The sequence below is a fragment of the Lutjanus erythropterus genome, chromosome 18, assembly GCF_056507025.1.
Source record: "Lutjanus erythropterus isolate fLutEry1 chromosome 18, fLutEry1.hap2, whole genome shotgun sequence".
In the NCBI taxonomy this organism is placed as follows: domain Eukaryota; kingdom Metazoa; phylum Chordata; class Actinopteri; order Lutjaniformes; family Lutjanidae; genus Lutjanus; species Lutjanus erythropterus.
The window spans coordinates 1417426-1437263 of record NC_139334.1 but is presented as its reverse complement, the minus strand read 5'-3'; the positions used below and the strand labels follow the sequence as shown (position 1 = coordinate 1437263).

Genomic DNA, 19838 nt, shown 5'->3' with positions numbered 1-19838 from the left:
GGTAGGGAGGGTGACGGGAGCGAGGAGACGGTGTCATTTATGTGATGATTCATGGGGCTTTTATATTGTTGGGGGACCATGGCTCCGGCACGTCATCAGGCCAAAACAGTTTTTCACTAAGTGTTGAATCTCACCCCATACATGCTTGTGTCCCTTTAATACCCAATCTTTTGTTGCTCCTGTCCCAACTTTTTTGGACCATGCTGCAGACATCAAATTCAGAATGAGTGTATGTTTACAAAAAAACAATAAAGTTTATTAGTTTGAACGTTACATATCTTGTCTTTGTCTTGTTCTCAGTTGAATATAGGGAAAACAAATTGCAATTTTTTTGGAATTAGGTTTGTATATTTAATGGAAACATCTTGAGAGAAACTTGACTTATACAAACAAATAATTGCAAAACTACAAAATATAATTTGTTCAACCTCAGTTCAGTTCGTTCAGTCCGTCTATGTAGCGGCTGTGATCTCAGCACTACACTAAACAGCTGCTGTGTTTTGCCGCCGTATTTTTCACCTCACTTCTTCGCCCGTTTCTTGGGTCTCTGGTTGAAGACGGGCGAGGCCCCCATCAGGGAGTCGGGCGAGTGCGAAGCGTAGCTGCCGTCTGACGCCACGCCCCCAGGAGAGGGCGCCATGGCTCCTCCTGACTCGCTCATGGTGGACATGGGCCCCCCTTCCTCGAACACGTCTCCGCCTAGGACGCTGTGGTGATGGTGGTGGTGGTGGTGATGGCCGGCGGCCTGGCCGTCCTCGCCATCCTGCGGCTCCATCTTCACCTGCGGCCACAGCGGTGAGTTGTTGGCCGCACCCCCTCCTTATAAGAGAGGAGAGAAGGTTTAGTATAGGGAGCCTGAACACTTTAACCCACTCTGTAGAAAACTCGGAGATGAATACAGATTTTCCGTTTGAGCAAGAATGCTGGTCTCACCTGAGGCGTGAGGAGAATGGTCACCATCCAGGCCTGAAGCAAGCCGCTCACCGTGGGCCCCGAGGACCCCCATGGGCAGAGCTTGGTCCCCAGAGGCCAGGTCAGCCTCGGGCTCCTCGCTAACAGGGAAGGAGATGTCAGTCATGGGCTCCTCCTTAATCCTCGGGGGTTTGGAGTCCTCCAGAGCCTTCTCCGGATTCACCAGTCGCTCATACTCCTCCGAGAGATCCTTACTCACCTGGAGGAGCAAAATCTTTTATTAGCCCCATTTCATTGTTAAAAGTTAAACTGAGCCATCTTGATCTAATATTATAATTTAATAACAATCATGATATGTTATATATAATATAAAATGCTCATGATCCACCACACTGTGAAAACAACGCTCTGTAATTTCGACACAAAGGAACAGCTCATCACTTGAGTGTCTTTAGAAGTTATGCTGGCACTGAAGACAGTGAATCTCTCAGTTTGGTTTCTGTCTCACGTCCAAGCAGCTTGCACTCATGTTGCCATACGCTTTCATTGTTCTCACTTTGTACACAGTTCTTTAAGCTTTCTGAGATGACTCAGTATTGCTGTGGTGATGATGGCACGGCACTCGCACTGAAAAACATTTTTCTTTCAAACGCTTCCCCATCTCTGTGCCAAACTGAGTTATTTTCATTATCTTTTCATCTGCTGACTGGTTTTCCAATTAATGTTTTAGCCTTCAAAATGTCGAAATACAGTGAAATATCACCAACATATTTTTCCAGAGCTTGTCATGGCATCTTCAAGGAAACTGGTTAGTGAAGGTGGTAGACTGGAGGTATTTATCTTTCCTGTTTTGTGGAACCAACCCAAAGATATTCAATTCATAATATTGTAGTAAATCCTCTTTTTGAGAAAGATTGGACTAAAACAGTGTTTATAAAACTTTTTACAGTCCCATACTCCTTCAGATGTTCAACGTCCAGCTACAAACCCCGCCCACTCTTATATATTGCAACTAACTCACTTATTTTTTTGTGTATCACTTCATATACCCCTGGGGTTACATGTAGCCCAGTTAGGGAAAAGTGAGACTACAGATTGTTTGTTTTTTGTTTTTTGTTTGCTTGATTAATTACTTAAACAATGAACTGATCATTAAAATTGTTGAGTATTAATTTTCTGAAGTTTCAACCACTCAAATTACTGTAATTATGCCATTTTAGGGTACTCGTACTTTTATGAGTATTTTTTGAGTTAGCAATTTTACTTGTACTTTAAGAAGCAATAGGCTGCACGTGCAAAAATAAGTACTGCAGTCCAGATCGTGAGCTGGAGCCACAGACTGTGTATTAAGTAGGTTGTAATCCTACAACCTATTTTATATGTGTCAATCCAGTTGTTGTTTCCCCCAGTCCCCTCCTCCCCAGACGTGGCAGAGACTGGCAGGCTGCAGGAGCTCCGTGGGAGCGCAGGATGTGCACAACCTCGAAAACTGACAATAACAAGCGACGATGATGGAAGGATGAGTCCCCCACTGTAAATTGATCAGCCGTTTGTAACTGTCAGTTGTCTGTCAATGTAAAGTAAAACCAGAAAACAAAAGCCCACTGCTCTGAAATAACACCCTCTGGATGATGACTGAAGTGGCTGCTTGTCCCAGTGCCAAAATCTAAAAGTTATAAACATCTACTTCTTCTACTACAGTGTTCCCCAACCCTGGTCCTCAGAGCTCACTGTCCTGCATGGTTTAGATGTTTCCCTGCTCCAACACACCTGATTCAAATGATCAGGTTGTTGTCAGGCTTCTGCAGAGGCTTGATGACGAGCTGATCATGTGAATCAGGTGTGTTGGAGCAGGGAAACATCTAAACCATGCAGGACAGTGAGCTCTGAGGACCAGGGTTGAGGAACACTGTTCTACTAGATTATTAATGAATTCTTATGACTTGTAAACAGACACTTAATTATTCAGTGAAAAGTCTGCATTTATTTGAACTCTGATTAATGTTAATCTGACATACAAAACTGTTATTCCAGTCCAGAATGGGAATTTCAAATTTCACCGTTGAAAGGTAACTGTGACCTCTGAGCAGAGCAGTGCAGGAGTTGGGAGTAATTTAGACTGAATATTTGGAAAAACAGAAGCCGCTTGCAATTGAATGCTGTTTTTGATGATGCATTAAACATCAATGCTTAAAAAATAACTAATACTCTGCGTAGATTTTACTTTTACTTCAGTATTTTTTAACATCATTAGTTTTATTTGTACTTGAGTAATAGTTCAGTAATGTAACAGTACTTCAACTATGGTATGAGCTGTATGCCAAAATCTTAGATTATTGATAGCTTGATATCATTTTACAGTAAATATTGTCAAATAGCACATCACTAAGAGTAGTTATGATCCACTCCATCCTCACCTGCAGCATGTAGCTGTGATAGTCCTTGATCCGCACTTGCCAGAAGCGCTGCAGGGCCAGCACGCTGCCAATTCCCACCTCGTGGAACACTTGCTCCATCACATCCGGGAAGGGACTGGCTCCGAGCCGAGCCTCCCGGTCCACCGCCACCCGTAGCAGGCGGGTGAGGCGCAAGTAATGCTCATGGACCAGATCTGTCAGGGTCTCCAACACGCTCTCCTGGGCCGACTCGAAGCCGGCGTGAGCCAAGACGGTGGCAACTGACTGATAAAGGAGCTGCCTGCAGGACGGCCAACTCAGCTCTGTGACAGGCTCGCCTTTACCCCTGAGGATGGAAGAACCAGAGGAGATAAGAGGAGATAAATGATGACTGTTTGCTAAAATGACTTTGATTACATCTGTGAAATGTTGAAGGATATGTAAAAAAACATATAATCATAATATCTACACTTTGAATGACTGATAAGCCTACAATTTAGATGCTTGACTGGATATGGAACAGATTTAATCGCAAGGGAAGGAGTGCAGCATCTAAATTAACTCACTTATAGAAGTCACTTTCAGGGTCACTGTGGCGGAGCTGGAAGGGCTGCCGCGGGGCTTTGCTGTCCACAGGTAGGAGGTCATCTGGCATGACAGGTGGGGTGGGAGGACGCAGGGGCAGGTTGGTATCAGCCTCCTCCAGCCTGCTGCCGCCCTCAGAGGATGCTGAGCTCTGACCCTGAGCCTGGGCTTGGGCCGCTGCCAACAGACCACGGAGACGGCGGGCGTGCTGACACAGCTGCACCGTGTGGATTGTGAGACTGCAGGGCTCAGAGGGGATGTCCAGCATTGTGGTGGGTCGGGGACGCTGGGCCGAGGGCTGGTGCAGGGGAGGGTCCTGCATCTCCACTGAGCGAAACTCGCGCTGGAGCAAGTCGAAGGAGCTGCGACTGGGAGGAGCCCCAGCTGGGCCGGGGATCTCTCCCCAGTAACGCATCATGATGAGTTGTCAAAGACACAAGCTGGACTCGTACTGAGTGAAAAATGAAAAGGTGGAGAGAAGTTGGAATGATCATCACAATCAAAGATGAAGTGGGTATAAACAACAGGGATGGGATTTTTTTCCAATATCTGGTGTGTGACTTTTTTGCCAATATTTTCCACTACCAACATCAATATATGCACATATTTTTTAGACCCAATTGCAGAGAAAACCAGCCTCTCTTGAAGCGGAATTAACATATTATTACACCTACCCATATTGTGATGGCCAAAATAGGAAAACTGCTGACAGTTTTTTTTTCCACTGGTGTCGTTTCTCTTTGTTCAATGACTCCTAAGATGAGCAATTAAATGTATAGATTTAAAAGAATGTAATTTGGCTTCTCCTCACATGACCAATCCTGAGTAATCATTGGAATCAGCAACTTTGCTATCTGTTTCAGACACTTACAAAAACCTCCACACCGCAGACACACTCATGTCACATGCAAATAAATAAGGCATCATCTTATCGGCCGGTCATACTGGCAGAAATGTGTATTTTGGGCCAATACTGATATTTCACTATGAGGCCTTTATCAGCTGATACCGACGACATGTCGATATTATCATGCATCCATAAAAAACAGCATCAGATTTTTAAAGGAAAATTGAGTAGTACTGACTACTGAAGTTTACAACCTTCTTTGGCTAATTTAAAAGGTTAGGTTTTTGGAGATACAGTATAAGGGAAAAATCAGACCAAATATTAGTCAGTAATTGCAAAATGTATTACCAGCTGTATGGTGGCAAGTGCAATATGATACAATGGGCTGCACAATATGGTATTTTAACTGAAATTGTGATTACAATAGGTTATGCAATATGATTTATAGGAATGATCATTTTTGCATAACAATCTTCATTTTTACTGAAAATAAATAAATAAATAAAATTGTGATACTGTGACATTGTTGGATTTTGCACCAAACAAAGGAACAAGGTTTTAAGGCCAGGATATCTCTGTAGCACTACATTACCTCATTATAATGCTGTTTTCTCACACATTTTCCCTTTTCAAAAACTGTGACGTTTCTACTTCTGCGATAATGAATTTTTGATAATATTGCTATTAACTGTGCGGTTCTACTGGCAAGTGTGCACAACTCACAGACAGTCCACACTCGCTACAACCATGGACTGGTCATGTGATTATATCGGCATACATCCTGTCAACCACTAACATGTTATAAAGAAAACATAAGCAATTATGACTGCACTGCACTGCCTTTATGTATGCCGACATATGCACTATAATATAACACAGTAGAAATCAAGTAATACGATTTTAATGGTTTAAAAGTATCAGAAAGGCAATGATGGATTGTTGATGCATGTCGAACTGTGGGGTAAATGGCACTGATTCGCGTAGACAAACGTGTAAAACCTGGACTCCAGAGCCTATTTGCCGAATAACAAGACAACACAGACTGTCAGGTGTCTGACTGGAGTTTGGTGCTGCAGGATCAGACAAGACAGAACAGATAATCAGACACTTCATTCATGGAGAAGCAACGGAGAAGCTACAGGTAAGCTAGCAAATTGCGTAGCATGCATTTTTAGCTAGATGCTAAAATATCTAGAAGTAAAAAAAAATCATCTTTGACTCACATTACACAGAGATGGATGAAACGTCTGTTAATAGTTGGAATCCATAACGTTTGTATCTCTGAAGGAAGTTACACAGGAAGTAGCTGCGCTTTCTTGTCCTTGTCGCAAAAAACCTCGGGTGAACACCTAAACTACATAGTTCCGCCATTTTAAAAGTATTCGTTTCGACCGTGATTAAATTATAAATTATCTTAAAATATCGTGTACACGTGTGTAAAATGTTTTTAAATTATTTTCTATTGGTCATATTTTATTATAAGCAGTTTGTGTGAGTTTAATAAAGCCTTAGAAAACCCGGGCAGAATTGACGGTCACACCAAAACATCATGGCCGCCTCCCCGCCGTCAGACGTGTGCGTGAAAAATACGGATGAAGAAATGAATCCTGCGATGGAAACGGACGAGTGCTCGGCCACGGAGAATGGAAGTGACCCCGAAAAGAAAGATGCACCTGAAACAGAAGCAGAAACAGACGACACTTTTAAGAAACCGGCTCTTTTCGCGGCACCTTCTCTCAGCGCTAAACGCAGCAGCGTCGCTGTTCCGTCCAAACCACCAGCGAGCGAAACAAGAACTGTGACAGAAAGTAACAAACCTGAAGCTGTTGACACTGCTAGAGAGGGTTCTCATTTGTCGGGCAGTGTAAATGAAAACAAAACCACCGAAAAGGGCAAAGACGATGACAAAAAAGGCAGTAAAGACAAGAATGTGGCTCCTGTCAAAACAAAACCAGAAGGTAAACCCAGGGTGCTCCCTGCTAAAGGGCCCCCGCCTGGTAAATTCCCCCCTCTCCCATATACAGAGCCGCCCTGGGGTGGCAAGGCTCCAGATATCCCCTATTCTCTGGAAATCCTGAAAAACGGCACCATAGTGGACACGGTGCCCCTCGCACAGAGAAGTTACTTCGTGGTTGGACGTTTACCTGTGTGTGACGTCTCTCTGGAGCACCCGTCCATCTCCAGGTACCACGCAGTGATCCAGTACCGGACACAGGCCGGAGAGGGGGAGTCTGTGGGAGAGGAGGCAGGCTTCTACGTCCATGACCTGGGCAGCACACACGGCACTGTGGTGAACAAGAACAAGATTCCCCCCAAGACCTACATCAGACTGCGTGTGGGACATGTCCTAAAGTTTGGAGGGAGCACGAGGCTTTTTATCCTGCAGGTAAATCATGATGTGGATCCCTCTTTTACCAGCACTAAATACACTGTGGATACAGTATATGAAAGGGATAGTTCACCCAAAACTGAAAATTCAGTCGTTATCTACTCATCCTCCTGCCAACTGAAGGTCAGGTTTAGGTTTTTAGTCAACATGACACTGGAGTTTCACAGAAAAAGAAGCATTGCAGACAAATGTAAAAAAAAAAATATATAAAATGCCTCCATACTGCTCGTCTGGTGTAACCCAAGTCTCCTAAAGCCCCAGTATGCCAAGTTGTCTTGAAAGATGTCATTTACACCATGTTTTTCTCCTGACTCTTAACTGTAGAGCTTTATCTTGGGGCCACGTTATCATGCACACAGTGTGTGTGGTGTAACTGTGTGTGTGTGTAAGTGAACAGCATATCAAGGCTGTAGGAAAATTTAAACTGAAATTAAACATTTTATTGTGATAGCCTCTTTTAAACTTATTAATCACGTCATAAAAAACATTGACTTGTCCATAATGAAAGTAATAATTTCTTGTGTAACTGCCCAGAAGCACAACATGGTGCAAAAGATTGGCAATTGAAAACAGTTTAATATAACCAGCAGACAGCAGCACATCTGATTACACTGAGAGGCTGCTCATTTTGAAAACCTTACTGTATTTGAGGGCCTACATGGCTGCTTCTTTAGTCTGTATAAACAAAGTTTGTCCTAACTGTGACAGATATTTTTTATCATTGAAGTCATTGTCAGTGTTTTCAGTGTTGACTGAAAGTTTTCCTCTTGGAGTCTTTGTGAAACAAAACAAAAAATTGCAAACATTACCAGGGGCCTGACCAGACCAAACCAGTGTTTGTATTCAAACTGGGAGGTGGCTCCCCCTGGTGGGGCACAGAGGCATTGCACAAGAATGTGGCGCAAAACCTAAACTTGACTTGTCACGCACAGGTCTAACTAAGAACATTATTAATTTGTGCTCTGCACGGCAGTAACTGCTGAGATGGAGTCAATAATAATGTCATTTGTCCCCTGTGTGCTTTTTTTCTGCTATGATAAGTAAGCATGCCGGTTGTTAATAAAGCTTATCAGTCTGATTTATTTGGGAACAATAAGAAACCTCTAATGCCAGCAAAACTATGAAGATGTATTGAGACAACAGAATGATGTGTAAAGGATTTGAGTGACAGATTTTTGACAGGGAAACAAGGAAAACAAAGGATGCTCATTGAGTAAACACCATAGTCCAAAATATGACAGAGCTGTTCTCACTCTCAAGTTCACTGTCAGTGTTACAGGAGAGCCGAAACAGTAACATGCAAAGAAACAGTGTTCATGTTCTTTATCATGTTATTTCAGTAAACTTTAACCTGACTGATTAATTTTAGCTCCATATTTAGGATTGTGCCTGACATCTTTTATAGTTCTATATCATATGAATATGGCTGCAACTACGGATTATATTTGTAGTCGATTAATCGGTCGATTATTTCCTCAGTTAATCAAGTAACAGTTGTTTGTTTTAAAATGTCAGAAAACGGTGCTCCAGAGGGAGCTGTTGTTGAATGTTTGACTGAACTTGGTGGTTAAGTTGCATCATGGGTAATGTAGACAGCAGGTTTTGAGAAGAAAGAAGAATGCATGGGATGGATTTTTATCTTTTTGTAGAAACTGTGCAACAATAAATTGGTGGAATAATCTTTTTAATCTCTGAACACCCTGCTCAAGAAAAACACAATTAGTGGATGTTTAGCAGTAAAACTTTCCCCCGTCCTCCTCCCACAGGGTCCAGAGTTTGACGAGGAAGAGGAGTCTGAGCTGACGGTGACAGAGCTGAGGGAGAGAGCCCGAAAACAGAAGGCGGAGCTGGAGAGGAGGATGATGGGAGACGGTTCTGATGATGACAATGACGACGACGATGAGGAGAAGGAGGAAGGCGAAAGCAACAAGGGCCAGAGCAAACTGTCAAACGAGGACTCGGGCTGTTCGTGGGGAATGGGTGAGCCTGTCTGCTGCTTGTAGGATTAAGCCACAACATGTTAGGTGTCGTCTGTGTTGACATATTGCCGTGTTGGTGTCAACTCTCCCTGAAGACGAGTAACTGAAGAAGCACATTAATCCCTCTGTTCTCTCCTTTCTTTACATTCCATCTGTCGCAAATCCCCCCGCAGCTGAGGAGGCCGCTCCAGAGGAAGACGAGAACGAGGAAAACCCTTTTTCAACAGAGTTCCACGAGGACCAGGAAGCTGCCTACCTGAAAGACCCGAAGAAGGCTTTGCAGGGCTTCTACGACAGGGAAGGTGAGAAGACTTCTTGTTAATCCACAGATGTCTGCCTCTTCTGCTCTTGTGCTTCTTGTGTTTGTTTAACTTTGTCATTATTTGTCTTAGGAGAAGAGCTGGAGTTTGAGTATGAAGATAAAAGTCACGGCAGCTGGCTCTGCAGAATAAAGTAAGCGATGTGAAACCCCTCGTTTATCATTGTAAAGTTTACAAAATATATTTTCTTTGCCTCATGTGGACAGAGTCACACTGATTTATGTTGATGTTTCTGTCAGGCTTCCAGTGGACGACGCCTTGGGCCGGCAGCTGGTTGCCGAGGTGACCCACACAGGGAAGAAGAAAGAAGCAGCCATCCAGTGCTGCCTGGAGGCCTGTCGAATGCTGGAGGCCAGAGGGCTGCTGCGCCAGGAAGCAGGTTGGAATTAGAACCCAAGTGATACGGGAGTTTTTAGATCGATACTGACTTTAGAACGGAAAAATGTACCGGAGGCCAGTATGGGGATTTTTGAGCTGGAATAAATATAGACTTTTTCTATGTAGATTGTGCACTGATTTTGCACCAATATGACCACACAAAGGAAAGCTGATATCTTAAACCAGGGGTCTGCAACATTTGCTCTCAAAAGAGCCAAAAAGAAGAAAAAATCAGCCACAAATGTTAAATTCTCTTATTTTCCTTGGAGACTTGAATTTTGGGGAGGGGTTTGCTGCAGGTTACTGACCCCTGTCTTAAACAAACAACTTTATTAAATAATGTTACATATATGTGTGTGTGTGTGTGTGTGTGTGTGTGTATATATATATGTATATATATATATATATATATATATATATATATATATATATATATATATATATATATATATATATATATATATATATATATATATATAGATTTAACATGTTAAATAATGAACACATTCTATACCAACCAACTGTAGAAAAGATCACTGAAAAATACAATAAATATCTAAATAAACATAATTTCATTTCAGTATCTGTCAGTCGCTGAGTATTTTAATACTGTCAGTCAGTTAGAGGCAGGTTGTAAAAAAAGAAGCAGCTTCTCAGTATTTATATCTGTGACAGTGCTCCTCTTGACCTCATAAAGTTAGCCCCGACAGCTAAATCTAAAGGACCACAAGCATTGTTTTCTGTAAACAGGTTTTCATATCGGTAAACGCTGACATGTCCAGACCAGTATATCTGCCAATCGATATAGCAGTTGAACTTAAGAGGGAATGTCTGAAAGTAGAATTGTGAACAACCATCTGGAAACCTCACAGCTTGTACTTGTGTTAAAATGATAGTTTTTCATCTAATATATGTTATTTCTAGTGTCACGTAAGCGCAAGAAGAAGAACTGGGAGGATGACGACTACTACGACAGCGATGACGACACCTTCCTGGATCGAACCGGCACCGTGGAGAAGAAGAGGCAGGAGAGGATGAAAAAGGCGGGAAAGATTGAGGAGCGGCCGGAGACCTACGAATCACTGGTAAAAATCTGCTACCGTTTATACACGTGACGGCGGAAAATCACTCTTTCCTGATTCAGTACATCTTTAATCATCACCTTATGAATATTCACTGTTGCCTTATGTGTTCAGCCAGCAGTGTTTCTCCTGGGTTGACTGCTTGGGGGGAGAAATTTAACATTATAAAACATTTGGACCTGAAGAAAGAATGAAAGAAAGGAGTCATATTTTATGTTATTTGTCATTGAACAGTTTTCTTCACCAACAAAGTTGTGTATATTCATTATTTCAAAGACATCTTTCTCCTTTTTGTCTTATACTAACTGTGAGTTCCAGTTCTCTCTGAATGAAAGTGAAAGTTAAAAGGTCCAGTCCCAATATTTTAACACTCGTACTAATTCATTTCTAGCATAATTAGTAAAGCAAAAGCTGATTACATGGCAACTTGCCCCGTTAAACATTCTCATTCTACCACCACACCAAATTCCATTCTCAATTTCACACGTAAAGTTTCTTTGCTTACATGTCAGGGTAGACTGGTCGAAGAATATTCCATGTGAACCGCTCTCGACATTAACATATAATACATCCACCACCCGCTATTTTACAAAGAAAATATGTCTCTTTTAAGCTGCTTCACTTTTTACTCCCCTTCTTTCCCTTTTTCAAAACAGTGGGAAAGAACAACAACAGGAACAAATGCCAGGAGTCATGAAAACAAAATAGTGACTGGTAGCTGCTTGCCAAATTAATCAGAGCACACAAGAGCCAGATTGCCTCCTAAGTTACCATATGACTGGTTGGTGACAATCAATGTAGCATTTAAAAGGCTAATTTTAAAGGGAAGTCCAGCACAGTGCGCACTTTAAAATGAAACGAGACTCTGGCGTGATTCTCTAGCTTCATGTGATTGTTCTGAAAATTCACAAAGTTGGCTCAGTTAATAAAGCCTGACATCTAAAGATGAGCAAGTGTTACTGTCTACATCCACGCAACTGGTTCTGAGGCCTGTAACAGGGGTAAAGTTTCCCATTCTCACCATCTTAGTTTGGCCTGTTAGCATGTTAACATTTGCAGATTAGCACTAAACCCAAAATACATCAATAATCTGATGATTATGTTCTCAATGAATCGATTATTTGTTTGGGCCATAAAATGTCAAAAAATGGTGAAAAATGTTGGTCACTGTTTTCAAAAGCGCAAGATGACGTCTGTAGAAGACTGAAGAAACCAGAAATATGTACATTTGAGAAGCTGAAATCATAGAATTTGAACATTTTTATATATAAAAAAAATAATTATGGCTCAAAATGATTAATAAAAAACAGACAAATGAAACATTTGGCCTGATGATGGCACTACATGGAAACTTAAGTGATCGTCAAAGTTATTACAGTTCATCCCGAGGGGGACATTAATGTCTGCAGAAGATTTCATGGCAATCTGTTCAGTAGTTTTTGAGACATTCCACTCAAAACCACAAATGTGAACCACATAACAATGATGGTGGTGCTGGTGGAAACACCAGGGTTTCACCAAACCAAAAAGAATTCCCCCTCCGGAGACGATGGAGGTCTGTACCAAATTACACGGCAATCCACCAGTAAATGATGAGGTGTTTCAGTCTGGTCCAAAGTGGTGACTTGCCCAAAAACCGACATTGGCGTGCATCCACTAGAACACTGCACCGTGAAACCACAGTCTCGTAAACCACATACAAGGTGCTTGTGTCTCTTCTCTGTCAAAACAATGTTAACACGCTTTAGACGTGTGTTGAGACGCTCTCTGTAAGGTGAGTAGAGTTGACCTGCGTGCTGAAAATAATACAAGAATCAGCTTCACTTGGCTTTAGAGACAGTTCTGTACTGTAAGGTGTATTTATGTAAACTGCACTATAGTGCTGAGCCTCCTGTATGTTTCTGTGATAGCATTCATGTGTTTGATTTTCATGTAGGTGGCCAAACTGTCAGCGGTGGAGAAGGAGCTGGCAGAGACTCAGAAAAAGCTCAGTGCTGACAGAGGAGGTGAGTCATGATCGCCCGGGTGTTCACTGTTCTCTACACAGATGCCACACTACCTACAGATGCATGTTCTCTTCATGTTACTCTGTTTCATCACTCCTCCTCTCAGACTCCTCCGGCTCCTCCACTGAGGACCCGCTGGACGCCTTCATGACCGCGGTGCGAAGCGAGGCGGCGATGGACGGCGTGGAGCGCAGGAAGCTTCACGTGCACGTAGCCGATTTACGCAAAGACGCTCAGAGGCTCCGCAAGCTGGTCGAGCTGACGCGGCCCGCCCAGATGCCCTCACTGCTGCCGAGGTTAGACACAGTGTACATTCAGGGTTTCATACAGATTGTTCTTGAATGTCATGGAAACCCAAAATCCTTAAATATCAGCATATTTCCATACAGATTATGTTAAAGCGATAGTTTTGATTATTGTAAGTGGGATTATTTGAGGCACTTACCCATAATCAGTGTATTACCTGTGGTAGATGGCCGTTGTCACACCCCCAGTTTGGAAAAGCAGCAGGAACACCGCTGTAGGAAGTCAAGAACTTTACTGCTGTGGACAGCGTCAGCAGCAAAATGTATTTAGTTGCCTTAAAAATGACCACTTTAAAAATGTCAGTGCTATTTTTACAGTGTTTCAGCGCTTTATCTTGTGATCAGTTAGCCTTTCCTGATTAGAAACCGCTGTTATATCTGCAAAGTATCGCTCTGTGCAAAGCCAGCACAGACCAGACCAAAGTCACACAACAACACAAACTAACTAACAAATCAAGGCAGTATTAGACAAGCAACTCCTGTGTTATGTGGGGTAAAATTACTGCTTTTGCCAAAGGAGTTTGTTGTGCTTGGACGGAGCAATATTTAGCTCATGTAATGGCGACTTCCCATCATAAAAGGATGTCTGGTGGCAAGGTAGAGTGCTGAAAACTTCAACTGATACTGATTTGTTTATTTTAGGCGGGCTTTCTGTAAGGTGACTAAAAGACGTTTGGCTGCTGACCCTGTTCACAGCAGTACGTTGTTTAGCTTCCTACGCTGATGCTCCTGCTGCTTCTCCAAACTGTGGGGGCGTGTGAATCGTCTGTTTTATTAATGGAGGAAAGCAGAAGCACTTGAAGTTAAAAGGAAAACTCATCATTCATTTTTTAATAAAGTACATTTTTTTCAAATTGTCAGTTTTCTTTATTAATATCAAAATACATAGTGCTTTTGTCATGGGATTATCATACCTTGAGCGTTTGGTCTCAACCCCACTGACTCTGGAGAAGTTCCTCATTCAGCTGATAATTTGAACTATCCCTTTAAGTACACGATGGTGTTTTATAGCTTCTTTGAAACATTCTCTGCATTGAAACTTTTTAAAATATTTTTTTGCAACATCTGTTAAGCCCAGTGTCTACACTTTGTGATGTGTGTCGGTGTGATAGTAGAAGTTCAGAGCCAGAGAAGCCTAAAAAGACCTTACCGCTGTTTGGAGCCATGAAGGGAGGAAGCAAATTCAAGCTGAAGACTGGTACCATCGGGGTACGTGCTGTTTCTCTTTTTTTTATTAACTCATCTGACTCCTTCATGCCTCTGAAAACATTCCATTTCTTATCTGTATTTTGTAGAAGTTGCCTCCTAAGCGCCCCAACTTGCCTGCGGAGCTCTTCAACATGAAAACTCTTCCACCTGACGGAGAGGAGGAGGAGGAAGAGGAAGAAGAAGAGGAGGCAGCGACAGAGAAAAATGAGGATAATGATGATAAAGACTGTGCAGCTATTACAGAGATGAATGTCGACTGTGAAGAGTCCACTGCAGCCACGTCTCAGGGGAGCTCTTCTTCAGGGCAGCGGAGACGGAAACCGGCACAGTCACCAGAGCCAGAAGGTAAAGAGACTGAACTGAAGAACTGGAGGAAAGTTTTTATCAAGACATTAAGAATCAATAACAGGAAAAAAATATGACCTCTGTATTGAAGTTTTCAGAATTCTTCTTAATATGTAAAGAAGTTTTAATATGATTTTCTTATACCACTGGGTGGCAGTAGATCTGTTATATAAACTAAAAGCTGCTGTCTGTGTATCATTTATAGGTAAAGTTATGTAAAGAAAATACAATCACAGTCTCGTTATTTTTATTTTATTTAGTATTTTTAGTGTATTCTTTTTCTACATGTATTTTTGTTGGTAAAGTTATCCAGAAAAGTTTTACATTTTCGGTGCAGCAGTCAGTTTGTATCAGTCCCTGTGACTCACATCTGCTGTCAGACTGAAAACGCTACAGTTTTTACAAACCAAGTCACTGACTATAAATGGAATGCTCCTGAATTTTAAACGTACATAATAAGCAAACTTATATTTTTGTTTGTATATTCATATTAGAGGAAAGCAGCCACACACAGAGGAGAGGTGAAGAGTCTGCTGAGGCAGTGGAGCAGGTTCCTCAGCGCAGGAGCAACAAGGCCGTGGTCCCGTCCAGTCCAGGTCGGTCTTTTATTGTCTCCATGTCAGTCTGTGCTCTTTCCAGTACTGGTTATTGTGTGTTGGTGTTGGTGGTGCACCACAGGCGCTATAAACGCTATATTAAGAATATTTTCACCACTTTACCTTTGCCACCAGACTCCTTCATTAAAAACAGGTATTTTAACTCTCAGAACATTTAGTGGTTGATCCATCGCTGCCTCGTTCTTTTAGTTTGTTTGTGGTTTTGTGTAGCGTCAGTGTTTTAAACGGTTAGATCAGACATCTGCAATTAAAATGACTACATCACAGCTGTTAGCTTGTTTACATTTGTACAGTTAGCGTCCCAGGCGCTAATCTGGCATTTTTAGTGTGCAGGTTGCAGCTCAGATGTTTGTGTTGTTTCCTGGAGACTTTGAAAACTTTATGATGGGACTTTATACAGAACAGACAAGTACAAAATTAATTTTTAAAAACCTGAATGTGACTATTATCTTTCAGTAATAAATGCAAATCTAAATGTCCCTCTGGAAGTTAGTCAAATCCTCTCCAGGTTTTATTACACCAACCAATCTGACTGATCTTCTAGAAGTGAATCAGAGTGTAATCAAGGGTAGAACCAATATCACAGACACCCATTACAGTTCTTTTATTCCTGCTGGTTCAGTCTTTGGTTCCAGCGACAGGCCTACAGGGCGACATATCGCAAAAGGAAACTTCTAACTGTTCCCTTTTACTGCCATCTCAGCCTCACAAGTTCACAAAGCTGATGACACAGTCATATCCGGTGTTTCAGCTATCCTGGTCCTTGGTTTGTCTTTCCACTCTCCCAAAACTCTTTGGTTTAGTTAAGTATCCTTAATTCACAACATAAATGTCCCAGAGCGTGCAGCACGTGATGCTGAGTCGAGTAAAGAAAATCTTGGTCTGGGACAGCCCTACTTCTATCCTCTCAGATCAGCACCTGTAACACTACATCTACTAGCCAGATTCTTTTAAATGTCCCGTGGGTTTGGTCTGTAAAATCAGTCAAATGGTGAAAAATGTTCAGAAAACAGGAAATATTCATATTTAAGAAGGTGGATTTGGAGAATTTAGATTTTTTTTTCCCTTTAAAAAACAATCAAACCAATTAATCAATAATCAAAATAATTGACAGTTTATTTAATAATCATTTAATCATTGCAGGTCCACATTGAATAATTTTTAATAAATTAGAATAAAGTTCTTTTACAAACTGTCCTGAAAGAAACATGTTTTACATCATCCTTGACTTGAGGTGGACTGTGATACGGATTTGTCTGGTCTGACCTGTGTGCTTCTCTTCCTTCACCATTTCTCTTGTGCTGCTTTCATGTTTTGTTACATTTGAAAGTTGTATGTTTAACTGCATGTGCTGTCGTCTTAATCAGGAGATGTAGGGACCTTCCTGACCAAATAAATCAATTAATTAGTCTCTAATATACTGAACCTGCGTCTCAATAGAGTCCAAAGCGGAAAGCGACAGAGAGCCAGCAGCAGAGCCCGGCCCCAAAAAGCATGTGAAGAAGAAGGTGATGGGCCCCAGCAGGGTAGGCCCTCACACACACACACACACACACACACACACACACACACACACACACACACACACACACACACACACACACACACACACACACACACACACACACACACACACACACACACAAAAGAACAAACATCAGATGTAAAAAAGTGTGACCACGTTGAATTTCCTCCTGATCGGTCTCCACAGCCTCCAGTGCAGCTCTCAGGACAGTATCCAGAGGACGATCCTGATTACTGTGTGTGGATGCCTCCTGCAGGTAAAACACCTGACCTCATCTTACTATTACTGACCAGTTGATCGAGTCCTCAAGCTGATTAAGCAAGCAGTTTAACCTTAAACCTGTTGCTTTTTGTTCATAAGTTCTTTGTCTAAATCTTCAGAACTTTGCCTGAACACAGTTCCTAACACAGTCTATGTAGCAGCGAGTAGATCTGTAGGATGACTTGTTGACACTGATGGGCCTGTTATCACAGGAATGAAGGGGGGGGGCATGATTAGAGGAAGTAAACAGGCTTTCATGGTCCATTTGTGAGGCCAAAATTACAGCGACATTTTCATTGTTCAGTCAGGAATGCAGATCAAAGTCACTTAAAAATGATAAGATAAGCCTGAATGAAAATAAACTGCCAGGCCGAGCTCAGATTCAGGGTCAGAGCTAATTACACTACGTCTTTGTGGGACTGATTGGGTTGACAGTTGCAAAAAAGTCACTGCGTTTGGGAAAATGTTTTTAAGCTTGAATTTGAATGCACTCCTCGAGAAATGCTTGGTTTTCAGCATAATTCATCCACACAATTGCTCATGAACCAAATATGTGAACAGAAATAATCCTGTTGTCATATTTGTCACTAAGCGTTTACGTTTTTAGTTGCTGTTTTCAAACATGAATGCAGTCTAACTTCATTCTGTGGTGAAATGTCAGGGAGGATTCTCAGCCATCCAGGTCATGGTATTTGTTAGGAGCTGTCGTAGGCGGCTGGACTTTGCTTGAGGTTCAGAAAGGTGTGAAGCTATGAAACAATAAATAGCACCAAGGAATTTGCATTGTAATTATAGTAATACTTTAGATGTATTGATAAAGGCTTAGAGAATCTGGAAATCTTTGGTTTAGGTACCTTGAAAGTGTTTGAATTTTCCTCCTAAAAGCTGAACCCTGAAGGAGTCCCAGAGAGTCTGTAGGTGGATGAGTATCATGTTTTGTTTGAATGTAAAAATCCAATCGTTGTCGAGTAAAGAAGGAAGCACCTGCCCAAATTCTGTTAGTCATCTGTCTATGTTTAAACTTATATCTGTTGTGGTTGTTAGTCATTGTGTTGTTGCTTTGTTTTATGTTTGTACTCCATACCACGATGTGTGTCTAGAGCAGTGTTTCCCAGCCCTGGTCCTGCATGTTTTAGATGTTTCTCTGCTCCAACACACCTGATTCAAATGATCAGGTTGTTATCAGGCTTCTGCAGAGGCTTGATGACGAGCTGATCATTTGAATCAGGTGTGTTGGAGCAGAGAAACACCTAAAACATGCAGGACAGTGTGCTCTGAGGACCAGGGTTGGGAAACGCTGGTCTAGAGTCACAAAATCTGAAATAAAACTGGCAGAAAAGTGGGGGACATGGACGTTATTCAGGACTCAAACGACAACAAAGACTACAGAATGGACATATGATTTAGTTGATGAAACAGAGAAAAATTTAACTCCCAAATTCTCCATAAAAACTAAAAAAGTGGCAGAAAAAAAATGAAATCTTCTACTTTATGGTCTGCATACTTACAAGACCTGTACTTTACTCCCAGTCATCAAAGTAAAAATACTTTTGACAGCCTCATTTTTATCCGTGGATCCTTTTTAAGTTCTAAATCTGTCTGTTCTTCACTCACAGGTCAGACTGGAGACGGTCGCACAGCCCTGAACGACAAGTACGGCTACTGAGTTCATGCGTCTCCACTCCAGCAGCTTTTTATACTGCAGATAATACCTGCACCACAAAGCCCTGTGACCATTAACCCGCTCCAGCCAACCCCCCCCCCCCCCCCCCCCCCTGGTGTGTGAGTGTGTGTGTGTGTTGTGCAGTTCAGCCTGGAAACATAGGAGCCTGTAACAGAGCAGGCAAAGAGAACTACACTGCTGCACCTTTTTATTTATCTTCTGGGGATATTTGCATTCTCAGACTGTCATAAACAAAAAAGCAAACCATTCCAATTCACATTAAATAAACTGGTGAGCTTTAGGGAATCGCCCCCCTCCCACACACCTCCTCAGAGGAGGCACTGGGCAGTCAGCCCGCTGGCACTTCTCACCCGGGACGATAATAGAGACGGGTAGCACTTGAATTTTGTCCTTTTATTTGAATTCTATATCATCCAAGCAGAAAACAGAAAGGGAGCGAGCGGGAGCGCTAACTGATCTGAGTTTCTTCTCTTTGGCTGCTCCTCCTCATCATTAAATCCACCTGACATCCAATCTGTAACCCCCCCCTCCCCTAATTTGGCTCCAGTCGATCGCTGGCATAACCTTTTTATTTTTTTATTTTTTTTCTTCCAAAGGAGTGTGTGTAGCAAGAAGGGAGAAAGAGGGAGAGCATTGAAGCAGCTTTTCTGACCATCTGGACACTTGGATGGCTTACTGGATGAAACGCAAGCTGATAATGACTCAAGCTAAATGGAGTGTGTGTGTGTCGGTGTAGTCGCAGACGCACACACACACACACACACACTCAGCCCAACCTTCTCAAAGTTCTCTTTTTAACAAGATTGTCTTTATGAGCGAGTCCGCGACTGGTGTGTGTTTGCCTAGAGCAGGATTCCTCACTCTGTGAAATCCCACTCAGTGCTGTTCTGTTGGTTTACCGCCACACTTTCCACCCTCTTTCCTGTCGTCTTTTCTCAAAAACACAAAGTCAACTGTATTTTGTTATATAAATGTATAATAAAATTGTCTGTACAGAA

At 42.1% G+C, this 19838-nt stretch overlaps 2 protein-coding genes across 3 annotated transcripts; one reads left to right on the top strand and one right to left on the bottom strand.

Annotated features, from left to right (window-relative positions):
- Window positions 1–472: 472 nt before the first annotated feature.
- Window positions 473–6124, bottom strand: supt7l (SPT7 like, STAGA complex subunit gamma). Of its 2 annotated transcripts, none has more exons than XM_084742233.1 (5): window positions 5964–6124; window positions 3875–4344; window positions 3330–3654; window positions 934–1171; window positions 473–819 (listed from the first exon to the last, which is right to left on the bottom strand). In XM_084742233.1, exons 2-5 carry the CDS (start codon window positions 4309–4311, stop codon window positions 521–523), a joined length of 1299 nt encoding a protein of 432 aa, XP_084598359.1. In that variant the 5' UTR covers window positions 4312–4344; window positions 5964–6124; the 3' UTR covers window positions 473–520. The 2 variants fall into 2 exon arrangements, with proteins under 2 accessions (XP_084598359.1, XP_084598360.1); XM_084742234.1 differs by lacking the exon at window positions 5964–6124 and adding an exon at window positions 4568–4856.
- A 140-nt stretch (window positions 6125–6264) lies between these two features.
- On the top strand, window positions 6265–19838 carry slc4a1ap (solute carrier family 4 member 1 adaptor protein). The gene is made up of 14 exons (XM_084742235.1): window positions 6265–7126; window positions 8896–9109; window positions 9282–9410; window positions 9501–9561; window positions 9668–9807; window positions 10731–10891; window positions 12825–12894; window positions 13001–13190; window positions 14312–14408; window positions 14495–14753; window positions 15248–15349; window positions 16811–16896; window positions 17082–17151; window positions 18773–19838. Exons 1-14 carry the CDS (start codon window positions 6290–6292, stop codon window positions 18820–18822), a joined length of 2466 nt encoding a protein of 821 aa, XP_084598361.1. The 5' UTR covers window positions 6265–6289; the 3' UTR covers window positions 18823–19838.